This window comes from Astyanax mexicanus, chromosome 16 (assembly GCF_023375975.1).
Source record: "Astyanax mexicanus isolate ESR-SI-001 chromosome 16, AstMex3_surface, whole genome shotgun sequence".
NCBI lineage: Eukaryota > Metazoa > Chordata > Actinopteri > Characiformes > Acestrorhamphidae > Astyanax > Astyanax mexicanus.
In genome coordinates, this window is record NC_064423.1 from 24,419,610 (window position 1) to 24,442,414 (window position 22,805).

Genomic DNA, 22,805 nt, shown 5'->3' on the forward strand with positions numbered 1-22,805 from the left:
GGCTAAAATAACAAAAAATGCAGAGCTTTCAGGCCTCAAATAATGCAAAGAAAACAAGTTCATATTCATAAAGTTTTAAGAGTTCAGAAATCAATATTTGGTGGAATAATTCTGTTTTTTAATCAAATTTTTCATGCATGTTGTCCTCCACCAGTCTTACACACTGCTTTTGGATAAATTGATGCCACTCCTGGTGCAAAAAGTCAGGAGTTCAGCTTTGTTTGATGGCCTGTAATCATCCATCTTCCTCTTGATTATATTCCAAAGGTTTTCAATTAAATAACATCTGAGAAACTCATCCTTCTTAAGTAGTCTCTTATTTTTTTCCAGAGCTGTATAGACTCTTCCCCGAGCTGAAGTAGATTAGAGTTAGAAAACTCTTAATGTATAGGGCAGAAACACATGCTGTATCAGGGGCAGTGGTGTAGTAGTAATTTTGGTTTTGTGAGAGAAGCACAGCAGCAGAACTTAAGTAATCAATCTATAATTATATTTTTTATTGTTATTGCAATATGAGTTTTCACAGAAAAAACATTAACATCACGAAAAACCTTTGAGGAGCTTAAAAATAGAATAGAATTCTAAATCTATTATATTATATTATTAAGAATATTAATACACGCCTACTATACATTAGATTAGAATGTATTGGTTAATGTGTGTACATAAAATGTTCTATAAAGAGACTTTTCTTGAAGATGATTTATTACTTAAAAAAAAAATACAATTTTATTTTGTTTGTTTGACCCTTGTGTGGTGTTCAGGTCTGTGGGACCCGTTTTCATTTTTCTAACTCAAACTCATTGGCACTGGCTCATTTTTTGTGAAAAACATATATCAAAACACATTTTCGATAAACACACACTGTACAGCCCCCCCCCCCCCTACACATTTATATTACATACAGTATGTTTGGCCAAGGGCTAATAAACATTGCTTCATTTGTAAATTTGAAACTAAACAAATTTTCTACTTATATCTTGAGTTTAATTAATTTTCTTTTACATTTTTTTTTAAAAACTAATAATAAAAAGTGTAGCACTGTATGAAATGTAACATAAGAAATTTAAAGGCCAAATATTAGCCATGTAAGCTGTTTATATTGCTTGCAATATAATTATATTGAAGCAAGCATGTGTAAAGCATTTTAATGTAAAATTGCTTAATTTTGCTGAATTAAATACAAGTAACAAAGTAAACGAGTAACAAAAAATATGAACACCACACAAGGGTTAAATTGACTTTTCACAAAATGTATCATCAACTGTTCCATGAAATCAAACAACAGCTGGGTAAAAAAATCTTTAAAATTTTTTAAAAAAAGAACATTTGCCCACCACGCTAATCCAGTGTCTGTAAAAGCTAATATTAGTGTAGACATTGGGTGCATTTGGGTAATGACAATTTTTGTCAAAATTGAAAGAGACAATGCCCACAACCACATCACCACACAGCAAAGGCCCACCAGAATCCCCCTGCAGGAATCAAAGAGCAAAAGCATTAGAGCATGTAGATGGTTCCACTCTTTGTTTCCAAAAAATATAATTTTGTGTTTAATACATCATCTCACCTCGCATACACCACTTTTCTCACTGCCGCCAGCACATATCACACCGGGCGGGAGTTTAGTGCCCATTTTTCCCCATGATTTTTTACAGGTTGCAGAATTTACGATGGATACATCAGTCACCATAAGGTTGCTCACCGGGTTTTTGTTTGTTTCAGTCTCTCCCCATCCTGCAACCCGGCACCTGCTGTTTTCTGGCACTTCTAAGAACTGCCATGCAATTTGGGTTTTCTCATAATACCTCCGGTCAACCTTCTCGTCAAGCTTGAATTGTTTTTTATGGAAAAAGACAATCTTTTATTAGTCTCATCTTCTAGTGATCATGTAGATTCATTATTACATTACATTTCAATGTGATTGGCTGAATGCTCAAAATCAATCAGTTAGTTATGGTCGCTTTTCAACAGGGTGAAAGCAGTAACTTTGCTTCCTCACTATAAAATTCTCAAAATGATATAAAATACTTTATGAATTTTTAGAAGTTGTATTATTTTTCTTGCATTGCTTTGCCTTAATGATGTTAAATCAGCAATGATAAGCAAATGATGCAAATGAACACATTCACTCGCTGGCTGGGGGCACTCAGGAGAGATCAAGTAACTAATCATTGTTCTTCACACTAGTTGACAGGACAACAACTGCTTTTATCAAAATGTGAAATCTGAATCTGAATCTGATGTTTTTTTTAGATGTACTTATGTTAGTAAAAAACGAAATTTATATATATATAAACATTAAATATCAGAACGATGTGAACCTTAGTATAATTGCAATAATTGTACCACTCTCTATAGCATCAAAATTAAAATGACAAAAAAAAGGATGTCAGTGACCACAAAAGGTAAAGCATACCTCCAGAATCATGAGGTCACATCCATGCTTGGGTTTCATGTATAATGGGCACATGTGGCTATGTTTTACTTTATATCTGTGCCCACATGTGTTGTCGATGTTATGAGTTCCAATGACCACACTCATGTCCCTTCTTTACATATCAAAAGAAAAGAAGGATGTCATCATTAAAATAAAAAAACAGAACATAACACAGTGATACTTTGTAATAAACACAAAGCCTACCCGAAACAGTGGGCAGCAGTGAGTACGAATTTGCGGTCTATGAGGAGTCCACCACATTTGTGCTTACTAGCATTCTGCACTGATACCACGAACTTCAGGTCGTTCTCATCAGCTTTTTTACCGTTAATGATTCCAAATGTGACTGGAAAACAGAATGAGCAGTAAAACCATTATCTTCCAGAACAATCCTTTCTTTTAATATCTGTTCATTGTCAATTCATAACCAAAGCACTTACCATCATATGCCAGTATACTCAAAGCTGCAGCAAGCAGGACTCGGTGAAGAGCGTTCATGTTGCCAATAAGCCACAGAGTCCACTCTACTCCACTCCCAGACCCCTCCAGGTTCTTATATACTCATTGTAGGACCTTGTCATTATAGGTGATGTAGCCACCTCTTCCTCATTAAAATGCAGTGCTGTTAAATCCACGCGATGTGGCATATTAAATGCTGAGCAGACACCTTAACCTAACCTTTCCAATTTCAGTGGAAGTCACTGTGAAAAAAAAAAAACATTACACATAACTCTGTAGCGATTCAATCACTGCATTTATTACGAAATTTGTGGCACCTTTCACACATGTGAAACAAGGCAGGTGTGACAGAAGGCTTAGATCCTGTATTGCAAAAAACTCTGGATCTTCAGACTTTTTAGTTTGGTGCAAACCCAAATAGCAGGTGTGAAAGGTCACATGGACCATGGTCCAGAACAAAGGGCCAAAATGCTCGTCTTGAACAAACTTCTGTGATGTGTGGAGCTACTTTGAGCTTGTAAATGGTGTAAAACAAAGGTGATTTTTGCATGGGCAACACCATGCCCTTATCACTAGCATTGTAAGCCTGTTGGGAGCATCAGCTAAAAGTGCTGTATTTTAACATGCTGGGATGAACGGGGGGTGGGCTATTTTGACAAAAGTTCATACTCTTTATCAAGTTTCACTACAAACCAAATCCATTTCAGACTGGATTTCTCCTTTAATATTTTAAAAGTTACAAATTGCTTAAATTCACCAAATTGTACTGTGTAAATCTTATCTTTCCTAACAACCAATTAATCTTGATTTTTGGTTGAACCTCGTATGTATTTTGGTTGAAATATGTGTGTGGTTTATGCAATATTTCTTTTGTTAAATAATTAAAAATGTATTTAAGCAAGTTTATTCCTTTTTTATGTTAATCTTTTTTTTTCATGTTTTGTTAAATTACTGTTTGTCCTGGCACTTTATTAATATGTTCTGATTCAAGCCACATATATGATAAAGAAATGGGCCATTATGAAGGTATATGAAAATATACTTCTTTAGCATATTTTAGTATAAATACACAGAATTAGATGATTTCACACACTTTAACTATAATGTTCTTCACTGATATGAAGTAGGTGAGTTTTTTTTTTTAAAGCAGAGACATTTGTGAGACACCAGGTTCTCCAAGACCAGGGTTATGAACCCATGCTGTACCCATGCATGTCAAAAAGCAGCGGTAAATCTGTTGAAGTAAAACTAGGAGAGATTGCTCTCTTTAGTATTTACTCTATTTAACATTCTATCAGTTTATGTATTTGTAGACGAGAATGTTCTATAAAAAGAGAAGAAAAACTTCATTAAGATTTTTATAAAGATGGTTAAAACCTTAGACACCTTTGTCCACAACACCATCAATCCAGGTTCTGTACTCTGCAATCTTAGTGTAGACATTGGGCACATTCGGGTATCTACAATTGCAGTCATAATTGAAAGAGACAATGCCCATGGCAACACCATCGCACACCAAAGGCCCACCAGAATCACCCTGCAAGGATCATAGAGCAAAAGCATTAAAGCATTTAGTTGACTTCACTGTTTTAATAGAATATTCAGATTGTAAATATTGTTTTTGTGACATCATCTTACCTGGCACACACCGCTGTCCTCACTGCCACCAGCACACATCACACCAGGCGGGAGGATTTTATCCACTTGTCCCCATAAATTTTTACAGGTGTTAAAGCTTATGACTGATACATCAGTCACCGTAAGGTCGCTCACTGCTTTTTGACTGTGTTCAGTCTTTCCCCATCCTGCAACCTGGCACCTGCGATGAGCCTCAACGTTTCCATCCTGCTCTGAGAACGGGACTATCATCACATCGTTACTCAGATGAACCTTCTTGACAAGCTAGAATTGTTGTGAAAAAAAAAACAGAATCTATTATGAGTCTCATTTTCTAGTGATTATGTAGTTCCAAGTTCAAGTTTAAGAAGTTTTATTGTCAGTACTGCATATGTGCAGGACATACAGAGGATTGAAATTGCGTTACTCTCCTTCCCAAAGTTACAGTAAAAAAAAAAAAGTTAGAAAAAAAGTGACAGCTGACGAAAGTACAAGTAAATACAATTATAAATAATAAAAGAATGCAACAAGGTCACATATACAGTACTGTACAAATATTTTAGGCACCGAAGCAAATTACACTAATCCATTTATCTCAGCAATATAAAGATTATAAACATTATCATCAACTGAACATGTATCAAAACCTTGATGATCCAATATTGTCTGCCTTTCAAATGAAAAATATATAATTAAAGTATATATTGTTTATTAGTACAGTGATACAGAATACCGAATGTATCTTTTGGCTGGTTAAATGGTACAAATCTGTTCTTCCTGCTGTTAGGAAAGACTTTGTACTCCAGAAGGAACACATCTGACTCTGTAAAGACCAATAATACACTTTTGAAGGAACAATTATGAAAAGTGTACCTTTGACTACAAGAAAGTACTTATATTGTACCACTGTTTTTTAATGTGTAGTCTCCACAGCTGTGACTTTTGTCGATTTTCGAAATCAGAAGTGGTCAAGATTAAAAAAGGGCATTCTTGTATTGAAAGAGGATGTTTCAGTCTTGATACACACCCTAGTGGAGATAATAAGCTTTAATAAGCTTAAAAACACAATATTTATCCATTCTCCACTCAGAAATGCTTCTGCTTTCAGTTTAGAAACAAAATAATACGGGCACGGTTCGGAGCGATCACACTAGCCAAACGAACCGTGCTTTGGGAGGTAACCGTGCCCGGGCACGGTTCGGATTGCCTAGTGTGAGTACACCCTAAGTTTGTTTATGTGCAAAATTGGTTGCCTAAACATGATTAAACCAACAAATCCCTTTTAATAAAAAAAAGCAAATCAAAGAGGTGGAGAACTGAGAGCTGTGTGAGTCTTCCTCATTGTTTAAATGCATGTAGGTAAGACAATGCTCCTCTTAATCAGTTTTTGTAGCATTTTTATCTGAAAACTAAATATCAGGACAACCCAAACTTTGCTTTAATTGCAATAACACTCACTATAGCATTGTAATATAATATAATAAGTATATAATACTTTAAATAATATAATATAAAAAAATGTGTACATCGGTGATCACATAAAGGTCAAACTATACCTCCAGAATCATGATGTCATATCCAGTCTCAGGATTCTCGTATAACTTGTGTGTGTGGTTGCCCTTCACTTCATATCTGTACTGCGCTGGATTTTGCTGGAATGAGTTCCAATGACCACACTCATTTCTTCCCTTTTCATTTTATAAGAGAAGAAGCAAATCAGTCAATAAAATAAAGACACAGAAATTAACACAGTCATATAATAAAATAAAATAAATTAATAAAAGCAAGTCCTGTAACCTGTAACAGTGGGCAGCAGTGAGTACAAAGCTGCGGTCTATGAGGAATCCTCCACATTTGTGCTTCCCGTCAACCTGCACTGATACCATGAACTACAGAGTGTTCTTCTCTGCCTTCCTACAATTAATGATATTCTCTTCAAATGTAACTGGTAAAAGAAATGAGCAGAAAAATCATTGTCTTCCAGAATGATCCTTCCTTTCAATTGCTGTTATTCTTTAATTCATAACTAAAGCACTTACCATCACATGCCAGTGTACTCAAAGCTGCAGCAAGCAGGACTTGGTGAAGAGTATTCATCTTGCCAAAAAGCCACTGAGGCCACTAAGTCCACTCCACTCCACTCCACTCCAAGACCAGGTTCTTATATACTCATTCTAAGACCTCCTTAATACAGGTAAATGTATCCACCTCTTCTTCTTTTGAAATGTGTGATTTTAAACCCTTAAAATATTTTAAATTTCAGTGGTAGTCATTAAATAGCATTAAATAGCTGAATTCCAAGTAATGTTGCAACATTTATTTAGGCTGATTTATTTCCTGACTCATTTTCTGACCCTGATTCAAAAGATAGCGTTTTTTTATGTGATTGCACCATGTTTGAACATTAAGGCATGCATAGGTGAACTCTTGACTGTGCAGGTCTAGCTTCAAAGGAGAACAGAAAACATGCATTATGAATCTGTCATAAAATAAAAAAGATACAAGCATTTGGAGAAACTCTCTCTTAGCAGCAGTTTGCTTTGAAGAGACATATCATTTAAAGTTTGTATTAGAGCATGGATCTTAAATCACTTAACCACTATCCATCCACTATCATGAGATTACAAATCAAACAAGCACTCAATACACAAGCAATGATGCAACAGAGCTCTAAGTAGCATCTTGCAAGATCAACAAAAGCATGGTGTCAGCATCCAGGGGGTAGCATTGAAGTGGTTTGCCTCATATTTAGAATATTGAACCTTCTCTGTTGAATTGGACCAATTTTTCTCAGTTTTATCAGTTGTGGTACTTAGAGATTCATTCTTGGACATGTTATTTTTTCTGTATGTGCTCCTTCTTGGGTCCATCTTTCAGAAGTACAAAATCTCATAGCATTGCTATGCCAGAGGTCTTAAGTCTCCCGGAAGTTGCGGGAGTCTACCGCATATCAATAACGGCTCCCTGATGTCCGCAACTCATATAAAATCTCCCGGAATCTCGCACGTGCATGCAGGTGACACAGACTTTTACCCCATGTAGGAAAGAAGGGGAGAGAGAGGCGCTCCCCTCTTCTGCATATTCATGATGCGCATGCAAAATAGAGAGGGTTCGGATTGGCCTGTTCTCTGCAAAGAGTCTGTGAGTCAGCCAATCAGTTTTTAGTGTGGGCGGGCAGTGTTTTTTTAATGGATTCCATAAAAACTCATGTACTTCTGAATTTTCTAAAGTATATCCATGTCTGGTAAAGGCTGTGTCTAGGGGTACCTCACTGAAATTATTTTTTGCAACTTGGGATGATATACCTTCCACTTAACCCAAGCAAAAACTGTTCCTTAGGTCTCATGTTTGATTGTATGAGGGATGTTGAATGCTGGAGGTCAAAGAATTTCCTCAAATTTAAACAAGACAAAACTGACATTGTTATCTTTGGAAATCCTGACTCAGTTAGTGTTAAAGCCAATGATCTGGGGCCTTTGAATACCAATGTGCATGACCATGTAAAGAACCTTGGTTTCATCTTTGACTTTCATGACTTGACCTACATTTTGGGAAGCAAATCAGCACAGTAGATAGAGCAGCATTTCTTAAAGTGTGGGGTGGGCCCCATTAGTGGGGCGTGTGGATATTGCAGGTGGGGTGCAAGGAATCGGAAGGAGTGAACATTTTTTGGACGAGGGCGAGGAGGAGGCGGTTATAAGCCCTAGACACTTTAAATGTCAGCGGAACAATGTAAACAGTACAACAGGGCGATTCTGCTTAAAAAAGAAACAGAAGACAGAGGTTTGTATAATGTCATGGTTATAAAATGGACAAATTTGTTACAAAGACCACAAAAGTTGCTGATTCCACTCTAACAGAGAAATAAAAGACAGACGGGCCAAATCAATCAAAAAACAACCAAAAAGAAAATATGATGAAGCATATCTCTCTTTTGGATTCACTGTAGCTGAGGTGGGGGATGAGGAGTAACCCATGTGTGTTCTCTGTCTTAGAAAACTGGCAGCAGACAGTATGAAACCTAACAAACTGCACAGACACTTGACCTCACATTCAACTTATGTTGATAAGCCCATCAGTTCTTTCCAATGAAAACTCACAGAATACTGTGAACAGGAAAAGTGAATGGTGAAAGCTGCATCAGTGATAGTAAACAACAAATAGCAACACAATAGCTGAGCAACTTATTCTCCCCACTGGGACTGGTGGGGTGTGGAATTTCCCCTTCTTCTGAGGTGGGGAATGATAGAAAATGTTTGAGAACCACTGAGTTACAGGAAGTTTTAATTAGCTTAGGAACATAGCTAAGCTTAAAATCTTCCTGTCTTTTAAGGACCTGGAAACAGTTCCTTAAATCAGTGCTTTTATTTCCTCCCATGTTGACTACTGCAACTCATTGGACCTGGGTATCTGTCAATTGAGCCTGTCACATTTACAGTTGGCCCAAAATACAGCTGCAAAATACCAAGAAAAGGGAGATCATCACCCATGTACTGGCTTCATTACCAGTAAAATACCAGGTGGAATTTAAAGTTTATTTTTAAATATATATATATATATTTTAGTTTATGACTTGGCTCCAAGTTACATTTCTGACCTCCTTTACCTTTGCATGACGAGCTTGTGTTTTAGATGTTCCTCATTCTCAGTGGAAATTTAAAGGAGATCAGGCCTTTTCTGTAGCTGCTTTAAAACTTTTAAATAATCTTCCATTTCTTATAAAGGAATCAGCAAGAGGTGGATATTTTTAAGTCTGGCATATGAGTCCTGAGTGGATTATGCTGGTAGCTGTCTGTTTTTTCTTGGTCTACTCTGTCTTGTCGTCAGGTTCTTTTTTTGTTATTTCGAATTAGGTTTCTGTTATATGATCTTACTGTACAGCGCTGTGGTCAGCACCTTTTGTCTTTTAAAACTGCTACATAAATAAAGATGACTTGACTTGACTCGACCTGTTGCAAAAAGGTAAAATGGAAAATGGTTTCTGCATTCTTACCAGCTCGACTGTTGCTAGATATTCAGTGTATTCTTACATTTGATGTATGCACCGACAATTTATCTTCTCTTGTTGGACATTTGACCACAAACTAGGAACACTTTGTAGGTGCCTGCTTATCAGACAGACTCAATGGAAAAAGACCATCATAGAACCAGTGACTAGTTAAAATGTGGGTTTTGGGTCATACTCAGCACAACAGTGAGAGTAAAATATTAGTGCGATGGAATGAGCAGATCAAACACTGTGGTATTTTGCTGGAATCTTCAGTACTGATAAGACATTCTGCTGAAATCTTTAAAACTGAAAAATGCTGAGCTAAAACAAGATCTAAAGTGAGATCACTTGTAGGTGTTAAAAAATCTTGTGAAAGGTACTTCCCACATCACAGAAATATGGAAAAAAAAAAATGTGTTTTCAGCAAAGTTTACCACCAACCTCCCAAATAGGGACTGCAGACTGATACAATCTTTACACTTCACTCTGTAGAGCACAGCTTACCGACATGGAGTTGCATAAGCAATAACCATAGGTGAAGTGTTCATTTACAACAACCATATAATATTTTTATTGTATAATAATGAGGCATTACTTTGACCTGTTTTAAAATGTTTCTTGTTTACATAATTTTCCACAAACGGAAAAGTCAATAACTAAAGTATAATCTCTATTTCCACTTACTGTTCCTCACTATTAAACTTGTTTGCTGAAAAAAAAAAAAAAAACTAAAACACATAATTCAATGGTATCCATCTACTGTGGTAATACCTGCTATGTTGTATTTCATGTGCACTGACAAAAAAAAATTGCAATTACTTAAATTATTTTTTGCTTTAAAGTGTTGTAAAGAATTAACAAAATTTTGGGATATGAACCATGCCTCAATCTCACAATGTGAATAGACAAGCTGTAATTCTAAAGCATAAGAATTTAGTAATGTTTAACAATGTCTTAGTGTCAATTAATAAATAGGTGAGACATTACTTAACAATTTAACAATGTTTGTTACTGTTAAAAGTATTCTTTTTTTTTATAATATCTGCAATAAAATAAAGTCAACTCTGCATTAATTGCATTTCCCTGACTGTCGTAACCTTTTCTGAGTTGGAGCTGAATTTAGGGGAAATCCTGACAGTGAGTTTAAGTTTCAGTTTGTATTATCAAATTGCAAAATTACAGACTGAAACTGTGTTGCAAGAGTGGAAATAAACTATTGGATCTTGCATGAGATAAGCTTAATAAGATCATGTTTTTGTAATTGATTTTGGATAAAGTTGATTCCTTGGTTATAAATGAATTATCTAGTTAACATTTTTGTTCTCTAAAATAAATCAAGTAAATCATGTTTATACACACCTTACTCCAGAGATCAATAACTTAATTTCTCTAAAATGGTTGCATAATATTATTAATATTATTAACAAACTGACATCAATTGTGAGCAGGTAAAATATTATATAAAAATAAATAAATAAATTGCATAAATAGAGAAAAAACAAAGCTTTAGAGTTTCCTCCAGCATATTTCAATAATAGAAAAGTACTTGCTACCTGGTTTAAACTTAAATCTGGTTCTTGGTTAAAACTTTGGTTTGATGATGAATTAAAAGTACATATTTTTTAATTGCTACTACTAAAGAGTCAGCTGGACAGTACAGAATACAGAGTACAGAGTCATCAACACACAGTTGTTCTATTCTATCAACAGTTACAGTGTCAACATCATTAATATAGATATTCGAAATGAATAATATTGGCCCAGCGATTGAACCTTGAAAAACCCCTTGACTGTAGCAGTATAGTAGCAGAGGTTTAGTAATAGTGGTTATAATTTTAATGATTTGACTTATTTAATGTCAATTACAGGGAGATTCTGAGGTGTTATTTCCGGTGAAAGCCCCGTCAGCAAGAACTCAACTCTCTCCCAGGACTTTAAAGAAGATAAACACATTATCACATGGTTTAATCTGATGTTTTAATCCAGTAATCTAGTGGTAAAGTTATCTTCAGGCCAGACCACAGCAGTGATGAGCTCTGCAAATCCAACTCAATAAGTCTTCTTCTGCATTATTTCATAATCCTTATAGGTTCCCACACACCATACACTCATTTACAAGCATGGGTTACTGTTTCCATAAGCGTTCACTGACAGGAACCAAAAATTATTATTCAATATTATGATATTTCTCCAAATTAGCCTTTTATAAACCCTTAAATAGTCCTGAAATGTTTATGTTTTTGATATGTTTATATGCAGGCCATTCCTATTCCACCGAATGGGTGTCATTTGCTTGTTGTTACTCTTTCAAATTAAACATTAATACATATATATATTTTTTTAAATCTCTTTTCAACACTGAATCTAATAACACATATATTTAACTATTTATAAACATATACTGGTCAAACTCAGGCAGCTTTAATAATTTTTTACATGTTTTTTAAGCTGAAGATGGTTACAAAACTAATGTGACATTTAAAAAGCATGATTAAAAGCAAGTCTCTCAAGAAAGTCTTTATTTTAAAGAAATAGTTGACTGCATGTAAATATACAATCAGTTCTGTTACAAGCTGTTCAGAGCTACCAAAAATATGAATGGTCAAACCAAATATTACTATAAAACATATTTTTGACAATGTATACTATTTTTCTTTTATTAAGTTAAAAAGTAAACTTAACCAAAATTCTTGTTTTTTTGTAATGAAAACTTTCGCTCTAGGTATCTTATTTATACTGGAATAGTGTCTGTAAATGTGATTATATCACAACACAAATTATCTACTATTCAAAGATGGGGAACATCTTTTTAAACTCAATAATTACTTATTTCTTAAGAATTTTATTGATCCAGGGCAGGAATGCAGATATCCTGGTATAGCCATTGGGTTGTTTGGGATGAAAACAGTCTTTCTCTTGAAATGCAACAATACCAACTGCTAAATTGTTACACACTAAAGGACTTCCAGAGTCTCCCTGCAAAACAGGAACACAGGAATAGTTTTAGCACATTGGTACACAGACATTTATATACTGCTGTTTAAACTGTAAAAACTGAATATATGAGCTTCTGTAAGCAAATGATGCTTTACCTGGCAAATTCCACTATTGCGACCCCCTGCACACAGCATAGTTGAGTCATTGAAGAAAGACCACCACAGTTTACAGTTATCAGTTATGATTCTGATTTTTGCCTCTCGAACAACATCGCTTCTCATTCCATCGTTTTTGATTCCCCAACCAGCTACACTGCAATTACTATATCTGTCTCTTTTTACATCTATGGAAATGCAGCGAGTATTTCTGCTGTTTGCACTTGACTTTCCGAGCTGCAACAAAAAATCAAAATGATGATTATGACTAATACAGCTTTTGTGGTCTCTTTTAACAAATAAAGCAAATGTATTCTTAAGACCATTTTTTACTTTATAAAGCTCTAGTCTAGAAAGCCTAATAAATAATCATATATATTGTTATGCACATATTTACAATGTCTATAAAATAGTATTGTTTTCTCCATGTATTGCTTTTATAAATGAAATTACAATCAATTTTACTATTTAGATGTTTTGCAAATATATATAATTTTATGTATATAAGTGAGTGCATCATTTTTTACATCGTTCAAGTCAGCTTGGCTAAAATCACAGCACTAAGCGCGTGTAAGCGCGTGGTCTCACATCTGAACACTGCAATAGCTTTTGCTCAAGCTCTGTCAGCCTATGCGGGGATTGAACATCAATTGCCCTTTTCTAGTCCAGCCACAAATTATTAAACCCTCCAGATGTACATTTTCGCTCTGCCAAGACTGTTCTTTGGTTTTTATGTGACAGTTGAATAATTATTATCCATGACTGGACGTTCCAGACAGGTGTCTTTAAACTCTAAATACTGCAGATACCTTCACTACACTCAGCTGATCTTCATTTCACTAATACTGTACGAGATAAGTTATTTTACTGCAGAAAAAAAGGTTTTGTCTCATCTACACCTGTAGCCTGTATTCGAGAAAAGGCATTTAAGGGGTTAACATTAATTTTAGTCACTCATACAGTTAATGGACCCAAGCAACAAAAAAAGCATATGTGAGTGACGGTTTACCTTTAATAGCATGATGTCGTTATGTGGGGCGGAAAAGTTTGGATGGCTGTAGTGCTCCTTCACTGCTATGCGCTCGAAGTTATTGGTGCTCAGGTTATGAGCCCCAACAACTGCTGTCACATCTTCCCAGTTTATGTTTTCTATCCTGTTGAAAAAAGAAAAAAAAATATATATGTAGCACCTGTCTGGGGAGTCTACCTTATTCAGAGGTTCAAAAGCATTGATTTCAATAGGCAGAGCTCCACCACCTTACATGTTCTTTATGCATGCTGGGAAGGGCCCCACAATTTAAATAAGACCCCCATCTCCACCATAACCGATATCAGTCAGATGATGGCGTGAACTGAGACTGAGTGAACTACAAGAACAGCATAAACACTTGTGAAACTTTTGATCGATCTTCTCCAGGCCACAGGCAGGTATTTAGAGGTGGGCCTTTTTTTTTTTGCAGTGCCACAGTAAACAAACAAGAACCAAACGAAATGTTCTTACAGTTTCATTCCACCTTAAAGAGTGAAGTAGTGACTTTAACCCTTTCAGACCATGCATCCATTACAATGAACATAATGTACTTTCTTTATTTTTAAAGGTTTTGTTGCACATAACACTATTTGAGAGCTGTTAAAACCAATAAAAACAGTAGTACTAGAGCCATTGAGTAACAGCAATAACTGCTCATTTCAACTAATTTAATTACTGTGATTAAGAACACTCCTTAATCATGTTCCTTTTTCACTGTTTAGGGATGGTTTATGAAATAAAAAGGAAATAAAAACAAATGTTACATACAGGCTTACAATGCAATGGAAATGAAAAAGCTATTAAATATATTAGTTAACTGAATCTGCTTTGTAGATTTTATAGTAATTATAGACAGAAATCAGCATTCTCACATTTTTTTTCATCACTGGAGATAATTCCGGTCTGACAAAAAAAACACTCACTTGCTTGCACAGTGCGCAGCCGTCATGACGAAGCTGTCGGTGATGAGGAACCCACCACAGATGTGTTGCTTATGGTACTGGATAGAAACCATGTAGGGTCTGGAGTGTTCTTTAGCCTCAGTGCCATTTATTATACCAACTTTCATGCTGGCTGAGAAGAAACAATTGATTCTAGTTATATAAAGATAAATATCATGGACTAGATACATTTCAAAGCCCCAGAAACTACATTTCTCAGTTTTCTGATATTATATATAAAACTATTTAATGTTAAGCCAAATTTCATGATAATCGAATCAGATACTATGCTCTAATGTGAAAGAGGCCAGTTCCAACTGTATAGTTTCAATACTCATAGTTTCAGACCTTCTTTAACTAGATGCGCAAATGCGCTACCTAAGGACTGAATCAGATAAATTACCAGCAGCAGGGTTGAGCACCTCTGCTGTGATAGCTAACAGTCGCTATGTGAAGGAAAGACTTACCAGAATGGCATGAAGTTGGCAGCAGTACCGCCAGCAGAAGCAGAGGAATAAGAGCCATGTCGCAGTAGAGAGAATGGAACTTCACTCTGCAGCGAAAAGAAGGTTATATACAGCAGACTGCAGTGAAGCTCACCACAAAACCACATTACTTTTAACTGTTCCTGTAAAGCATGAAGTTGTATTTTCTCAGAGATAAGGTTTCAGATTCGTGATTACTAAAAGCATGTCTGATTTAAACATGATTAAGGTTCTGAACATTTACCAGTGGAATTCATAGTTAACCACAGAATGAATATTGATACATTTAAATCAATGCATATGCCTGTAATAGAATTTAAATCCATATTATCTTGTTTTAACAACTTCTGTTAAATCCTTACAAATACTACAGTATTACATATTATTGGGTTCAAGTTCTTATCTGGGTGCAGTTTCCTTGTTCTCCATAGGAAGGAAAAATTAAAAAGGAGATTTCCTTAATGTCTCTGTTGTTTCTCCTAGACATTTTTGAGATTAGAAGGAAACCCAAGAGAGATTTTACTTTAAATCTCCTGCTGCTCAGATGTTACTCCTGAGACAAAGACTTCCATAATCTCACATGCATCTCCTCCTGAGTTTTACTACAGATCTCAATACAGTCTTGCATTGTGCTCAGATTTGATAAAAAAATAACAGTAATAGTTTACTACATACAGAAAACTCCAAATTAACTCCATCATTTCTCACTTAGGATTCTCACTTAATGCTAGCATTTTTACTTCTATGTTGTCAAATACTATTTATATGAGCTATTTATTTACTTAAATTGCTGTACATGTAACACATATCATATCTTAATGGTATGGCACTAGGATAACTAATTATATATTTTGTGTGTGCGTGTGCGCTTGGAAGTTCAAATGGATAACAGGAAGTGGATAAAATGAGAGGAAACATAAACCTAATGAAATTCAGCTGGAACTTTCAATTCAGTCAGACGTCTCCTGAGACATCATAGAGCAACATTTAAGCAATAAAATGTTCCTCTGGGTTGTACCACAGTCCAAAAAACATGGGAATTGGGTAAATTAGATACTCTTAATTGCCCAGAATAATGTGCTTTGTGTGGGTTTAAGTATATATATATATATATATATATATATATATATATATATATATATATATATATATACATATATATATATATATATATATATATATATATATATATATATATATATATATATATATATGTATATATGTGTAATATGAATTGCCACTTTGTGCTGGATCAGTTCCTGAGTGCTGATTTGTTTGTCATACAGTTTTGTGCAAATGTTTTAGGCACCTGTGGGAATTTTAATAAAGAAAAAGCTTTTTATCAGTAAGGTAAGTGTTTATTAGCTCAGTAAAACACCAGCATTACAGTAAATACAAACAGCAATTTAACTAAAAGCAGAGCTTTTACAGCCCTGTTTTCCTTAAAACATCTCCTAATCTCTTCTTATCTGAGTTTAATAGAGTTATTTCTAGTTCTCATCATATCAACAACTGTAACAACTGTTTTACTGTATGTATGTTTATTTGCATCTGTTCAAATCATATTGCTGAGATAAAGAATTTGTGTAATTTGATTTGATTTGATAATGAAATTATACTCTTTAAAAGTGAACATTGAAAATACTTGGCTAATATTATCTTTAGCTGGAGATGCAATAGACATAGTTTTATAGTTGTTTATTTAAGGGATTAATAAAACGAATAAAAAAAAAAAATCCAAACAATCCCACTCCAAATAAAAAGTGACCATATAGCAAGTTGTTTTTTTTTTTGGTTCAAGAAAAAAAACCCTTATTAAACAGTTTTCACAATTTATATAATAAGTCTCTCATTTATGATGAAATAATCTCTGGTAATATTCTAATACATTAAGGACATTTGCAAACCTTAGTAGACTGTAGTTTAGTTTATCCAGATGAAGACCGCCTCTTTTTGCTAAATTACATTCGCTGTTTTGCTTTGGGCCAAAATAAAAAGTCAGATAATCCAAACCACCACTTGAAAGCAAGTCATATTTATGTATTTATTTTATTTAACTGCATTTAATATCCAGCCTGTAGCTTTTACAATATTTGTAAAATGAAAATCAATTGTGCATTACAGGTTCATGATCAAATCCTAATGAACCACAAAATTACATCAATACACGCAGTATCAGAACATAATGTTTATTTGCTTAATAACTATTTAGTTCCGTGAATGGTTTTCTTAATCCAGGGAAGGAATCCTGTTATCCTGGTATAGCCATTTGGTTGTTGGGGGTGATCACAGTCTTTATTTTGGAATGAAACAATGCCGACTGCAAAATTATTACACACCAAAGGACCTCCGGAGTCTCCCTGCAGAACACAGGAACAGGGTTAGCACAAAGCTAAATAGACCTTAAGAAAGCTTCTGGTTTAGCGGTTTAATAGAATTCAAATGGAAGTCAAAGAATTTAATGTAAGAACACAACATTTATTTTACCTGGCAGAATCCATGATGGAGACCCCCTGCACACAGCATAATTGAGTCGTTGTAGAAAGACCACTGCTCTTTACATGTTTCAGGGGGTATGATTTTGACATGTGCTTCCATAAGAACATCACTTGGGTTTCCATTGGTTGTGATGCATCCCCAACCAGCTACACTGCATTTGTCATTCCGCTTTCTGGCTTTTTTCTTTTATTGAATATGAATGGACTGAGCATTTTTGCTGTTTTCAGTTGATTTTTTGAGCTGAAACAAAAATCAAAATGATATCTGTGGTGAACAGAACTAAATACAACTAATACAGCTGAAATGACAAATCTACAGATCTGATTATATGGACATGTTAGACCTGTTTTTGAAGTTACTGTAATGGTTGTGATGTATTGATGTTCATATTGTCTATTAGACACCTTAGATGATGATACGACACATACACCTGTTAACACAAAATACATTTTTCACTTTTTTTCTTTGTGCTCTCTACCAGTGGCACCACAGTTACCAACTTCTTTTGGATGAAAACTTTAGCTGACTGGCTGCAGTAGATAATAATACACGAATAACTCCTGTAAGGGAGTGCCTTGATAAAGTGATTGACATCAAAAATGCAGTTTCTGATTGGCTGAAGTTGAAAATGATTGACAGAAACCCCGCCCACTAAGCAATACTCTTTGTGCTCTAGCCTGCAGCAATATATAACTAATCTGTGTGAGTGGATGTTGTTGAAGATGAGTGTCATTTTAACACAAAAATAAAGAATATATGTTAACTTTCTGTTCTGTTGCAAACTTTGATTGACCAAAATGACCAAAACCATTTTTGGAAATAGTGTTATGCTAGCAAAGGAACCCAACGATTGATGAATATAAAATTGGCATATTGGCAAAAGACAATTAAACAGTTCAAGCATTAAACATTGCTTAATCTTTCTTGCTTTTTGACTGTCTAACCAAATATTTGACTGACAGTTTTATGACCCTCATTTACTCCTGCAAGCACGTGAACAGTGATTGGCATCATTAGCATTATACATGTAGTGTTGCCAGTCTTACAAATAAGGCACAGCACAAATGTATTGCACATTAAGAGCCTAAACTGACATAGTGAACATTAGAAGACTATTGTGTAAAATATTGTGTAGTCTGATTCCTAGCATTACTTGATAGCTTAGTTACTTTTAGCATCATTTTTCTGTGTTAGAATACTGTTAATATACTCTGTTAGTATACTTTAAAAAGATGTAGGCCAAATTGGGGTGCAAACTGTCTTAAAATAAAATGTAATATTGTCTTTTTCTTAAATACAACAAACATTTTTAGGGAGCATTTTCTGTTTTTTTTTACATACTTTTCAATATCCTCTATTTAGTAATTTATGTTTATTTTAATGCATATAAAATTACATAACTATGATAGCGATGCACCCATTTTGGAATAATGCCAGTATATGATATTTGTTTGTATTCATGTCTGCCCCTGCCGATACAGAAACACTTATAATGTATAGAAACAGTAACTATGCCTACCTCACTTACAGCTGGACTTACAAATGCAGTAAAATTTTGCACAATAGCAATAACAATCCGGCCTAAATATTCTCCTTGTCCATAGTACAATAAACACATAAATTAAATGAAAAGCGTATTTAAATACTAATAATACACTTTAATATTTTCAGTGTCAATATTTCCATTAGGTTAATGTCTGTTGATGCTGATTTTATTTTTGTACTACTGTCCATATTATTGAAGTCAGAAAGGTCACTTGTTTCAAATAAAACAGGAACAAATTTAATTCCAAAATCAGTGGACCCAAAAAAAAAAGCATGTAGAAGTGAACGTTTACCTTCATCAGCATGATGTCATTTATCACTTTGTCCTTTGTCACTGTGAAGTGTTCATGGATGTAGTGCTGGTCCACCGCTATGCGCTCAAAGTCATTGTCCTTCAGGTTATGAGCTCCTATTACTGCAGTGACTTTGTCCCAGTTCTCTTTAAAGCTGTTTGAAAGAAATCAATGTTAAACAATATTTCAACATTTTGATCTTAAATAGTATACAGTAAAAGTCTATAACATCTAACTCTTTCTGCCTGTATGTGAGTTGTGTTTTGATTTTCTGAGTGATAGCTAGAGCTAGTCGGTTGATGTTATCAGACATATCTAGCTTATATTTTGATATGTTGTAACACACTCACAGATAAAAAAGGGGCTGATTAGGCACTAGGTCTTGCCACAAGAGAGCATGAGAGGGCTGTTTGAAGGGCAATGGTGAAAACAAATAAAAGGGCACTTCCTGCACCATACGGGGCCTGAACATTCTTAAGGGGGCATGGCTAAAACTGAAATAAAAAATGGAGGGTTTAGATGCAATGAGTTACACTCAAAGCACCAAATACAGTTAATCCCATTGTGTGGACACATAAAGAGCACCACATCACAATTAATTCTTTAGAAGAACATATACAGCAACATACATCCCAATTTCTCTAATGAAAGGCTATCATTTGGGACATCATTTGGAGTTGACATAGAAGGCACTTCATAACATCACCATTTACCACATGAAATGCAGAAGGGCATTAATAGATGGGCACATTAGGATACATTGTCAACATTTCGTGATCTAAAGGGCACATTAGCATTATTTATTTTAAGAATGGTCACCCAATAAGGCACTCAATCGCTTTTCCCTCTACAATGCACCCTAAGACATTTTGCCCATTTAACACGCTGATAGGTTCCTACCCAAAAAGACTGAGTGCTGTAATAAATGCAAAAGATGTTGCAACAAAGTATTAGTTATATGTATTTAACCAGGTGATTTTAAGTTTTTTGTTTTATATTTTTTCTCTGTAAAGATTTATGTTTGTTTTTCAATTGCATTGTACAGGTTATAGGTCACATTAAATGTGAAAAAAAGTTATGAAATTATTTGTCTTGCTTTAATTTTCTTACAACACAAAAACCTGGCATTTGAACAGGGGTGTGTAGACTTTTTATATCCACTGTATATAGAGCAATGCCAGCATTCAAAATAATAGACAACAAACTGATGGATTGGTCACCAGTAATGTGGGACACTCATTTTCGTCAAAACCTGCTTTCACCTGTTACCTACTCACCTGATTGTAATGAATTTATGAAATGTTCCAAAATATGTGTTCTGTATTGTATTACAATTTCTTAATTCATTTTGAGAATTGAGCAGACTATTCTGCAGATGATGACTTATATGATGAAATTGTGCTGACATGTTTTGAAGAGAACAACCATTACACTGAGAACTAACCAATTAAGATAGATCAAAAAGATGCATTCTTTTGGAAAATGTACTAAATGTAGGATGATTGTGTTAAGTGTAGGCTACTTGTACAGAACCATTTGCAAAGATGTACTAAGTGCTTGAGACATGTACAAAGCATTTGAAATGTGATGAAAGCAATGAGAAATGCCATTCTGTTATGAGAAACTGCAAGTTAGTTTGGGAATTTGTCCATGTTATTTTGAGAATGTCATCTCAGTTTCAAGAAATGAGCCAAACCAATGGAGAAAAACTGTAAGATGTAGGCCGAAATTGAGCTTCCCCTCCTTGAAAGACCAGCATCCGCCAGTGCAATATACTGACTTGTTTTGCTAAAATGTATTTACTTACTTCAGTGAAGCATCCTGTTTGCCTAGGTTTTTTTTTTTAAATATGTGCATAAGCAAACTTACAATTATTGTTTTCTGTTGGTTTGGTGCGTATCTATTCTTTTAAGAACAAATGAAAGTGCACTTTTTGAAGAACAGTGTAGTTTAAATAGCAATACAATTAAAATGTGCATAAGCACTAATCAGCCATAATAGTAAAATATAAATCAATTAAATAAGACTAGCACATGCTGCCTCTGATACATGTGAAGTCTGATGCAGCATTGCCAAGTAGCATCACAGCGTGCTCGGAGGAACGAGCAACGACTCTGCTCCAATGCATCAGCTTACAGACGTCTTGTGCTGAGCAACATCATCCTAGAAGTGCTGAGGGGAAAGAGCACCATCTACCCACTCAGAGAGATCAAGGCCAATTGTTCTCTCTCGATGGCAAGCTGCATGAATAGGGTTCTAACCAGTGATCTAAGCACTGATTTTAATAGGACTTTAACTCTTTACCAATTAATATTCATCAGGCATCGAGTGTCACTAGCTTTAAAAGGCAGCTAAATGTTCCTTTTTAGATTAGCTTTTTATTTGTTCTGTTCCCCTTATACTTAATTATTTTATTTATTGATTTTTTATTGTATTTTATATATTGTATTAAATGTCTTATTTTCTACTATTTTATAAAATTGTTTATTTTAATTTTTTATATTACTTTTATATTTTGCTGATTAATTTAATTGTATTGTGAAGCACTTTTATATGTATGCATTTATAAGCTGCATTTATATGTATTACTGTATGTATGAAAGGTGCTATATAAATAAAGTTTATTATTATGATTATTATTTAACAGACCCTTTATTAGTACTTAAGACAATGTTTCACACTAACTATTTTAATGTCATATCTTTGTCCACTGTAAAACCAACATAAAGGACTTCAGAAATAAAACAACAAAAAAACACTTAGAATAAGAAACTTACTGTTCCTCACAGTGTGCAGCTGTCATGACAAAGCTGTCGGTGATGAGGAATCCACCACAGACATGTTGCTCTTGAAGCTGGATAGAAACCATGTAGGGTCTGGAGTGTGGTTCAGCCTCAGTGCCATTTATTATACCAACTTTGACGCTGGCTGAGAAGAAGCAATTCAAGCCAAGCTGAATTACTAAATATATAGTAATACAAACAATGTAACAGTTTAATGTGCTCCATTGTCCAATCTCCATTCCTATCCCATTTTACATATAAAATAATTAAACTAAAGATCTAATCAGACATTAGGCACTAATGGGGTGGGGGTGATACACCCAGGTCCCTGTGAACCCAGGCCTTCTTCAACCAGGCCTAGATTTTTAACTAGATAGGCAAAACCTACCAGAACGGCATGAAGTTGACAGCAGAACCACCAGCAGTAGCAGAGAGATTGGAGCCATGTTGCAGTAGCGAGAAAGTGAGTTCAACTCAGCAAGTCAGTTTTTTATATGTAGCAGATTGAGCAAGTGAACGCCACCACAGACACCTCCATCTTCACAACTAGAAGCATCCTGTTTAGAGTTTTATTTTCACATGTTTGAGGTTTCAGATATGTGAGTGGACATTTATTGTCAGCATGCTGAAG

General features: G+C 34.8%; 3 protein-coding genes and 1 long non-coding RNA gene across 4 annotated transcripts; all 4 read right to left on the reverse strand.

Moving 5' to 3' along the window:
- Positions 1–785: 785 nt before the first annotated feature.
- On the reverse strand, positions 786–3,258 carry LOC103029742 (kallikrein-7-like). The gene is made up of 5 exons (XM_049465956.1): positions 2,881–3,258; positions 2,645–2,786; positions 2,420–2,552; positions 1,571–1,831; positions 786–1,475 (listed from the first exon to the last, which is right to left on the reverse strand). Exons 1-5 carry the CDS (start codon positions 2,936–2,938, stop codon positions 1,305–1,307), a joined length of 765 nt encoding a protein of 254 aa, XP_049321913.1. The 5' UTR covers positions 2,939–3,258; the 3' UTR covers positions 786–1,304.
- Positions 3,259–4,543: 1,285 nt separating this feature from the next.
- On the reverse strand, positions 4,544–6,649 carry LOC103030065 (uncharacterized). Its single transcript, XR_007424926.1, has 4 exons — positions 6,556–6,649; positions 6,314–6,461; positions 6,073–6,204; positions 4,544–4,801 (listed from the first exon to the last, which is right to left on the reverse strand). It is a non-coding gene; the product is annotated as an uncharacterized LOC103030065 (long non-coding RNA).
- Positions 6,650–12,059: 5,410 nt separating this feature from the next.
- On the reverse strand, positions 12,060–15,175 carry LOC103032174 (mast cell protease 4). Its single transcript, XM_022670164.2, has 5 exons — positions 15,037–15,175; positions 14,552–14,702; positions 13,608–13,752; positions 12,599–12,835; positions 12,060–12,482 (listed from the first exon to the last, which is right to left on the reverse strand). Exons 1-5 carry the CDS (start codon positions 15,092–15,094, stop codon positions 12,333–12,335), a joined length of 741 nt encoding a protein of 246 aa, XP_022525885.2. The 5' UTR covers positions 15,095–15,175; the 3' UTR covers positions 12,060–12,332.
- A 1,909-nt stretch (positions 15,176–17,084) lies between these two features.
- On the reverse strand, positions 17,085–22,655 carry LOC125782309 (granzyme B-like). The gene is made up of 5 exons (XM_049465972.1): positions 22,563–22,655; positions 22,169–22,319; positions 19,392–19,545; positions 17,542–17,736; positions 17,085–17,414 (listed from the first exon to the last, which is right to left on the reverse strand). The coding sequence occupies exons 1-5, from the start codon at positions 22,618–22,620 to the stop codon at positions 17,259–17,261; spliced, it is 714 nt and encodes a 237-aa protein (XP_049321929.1). The 5' UTR covers positions 22,621–22,655; the 3' UTR covers positions 17,085–17,258.
- Between the last annotated feature and the right edge of the window lie 150 nt (positions 22,656–22,805).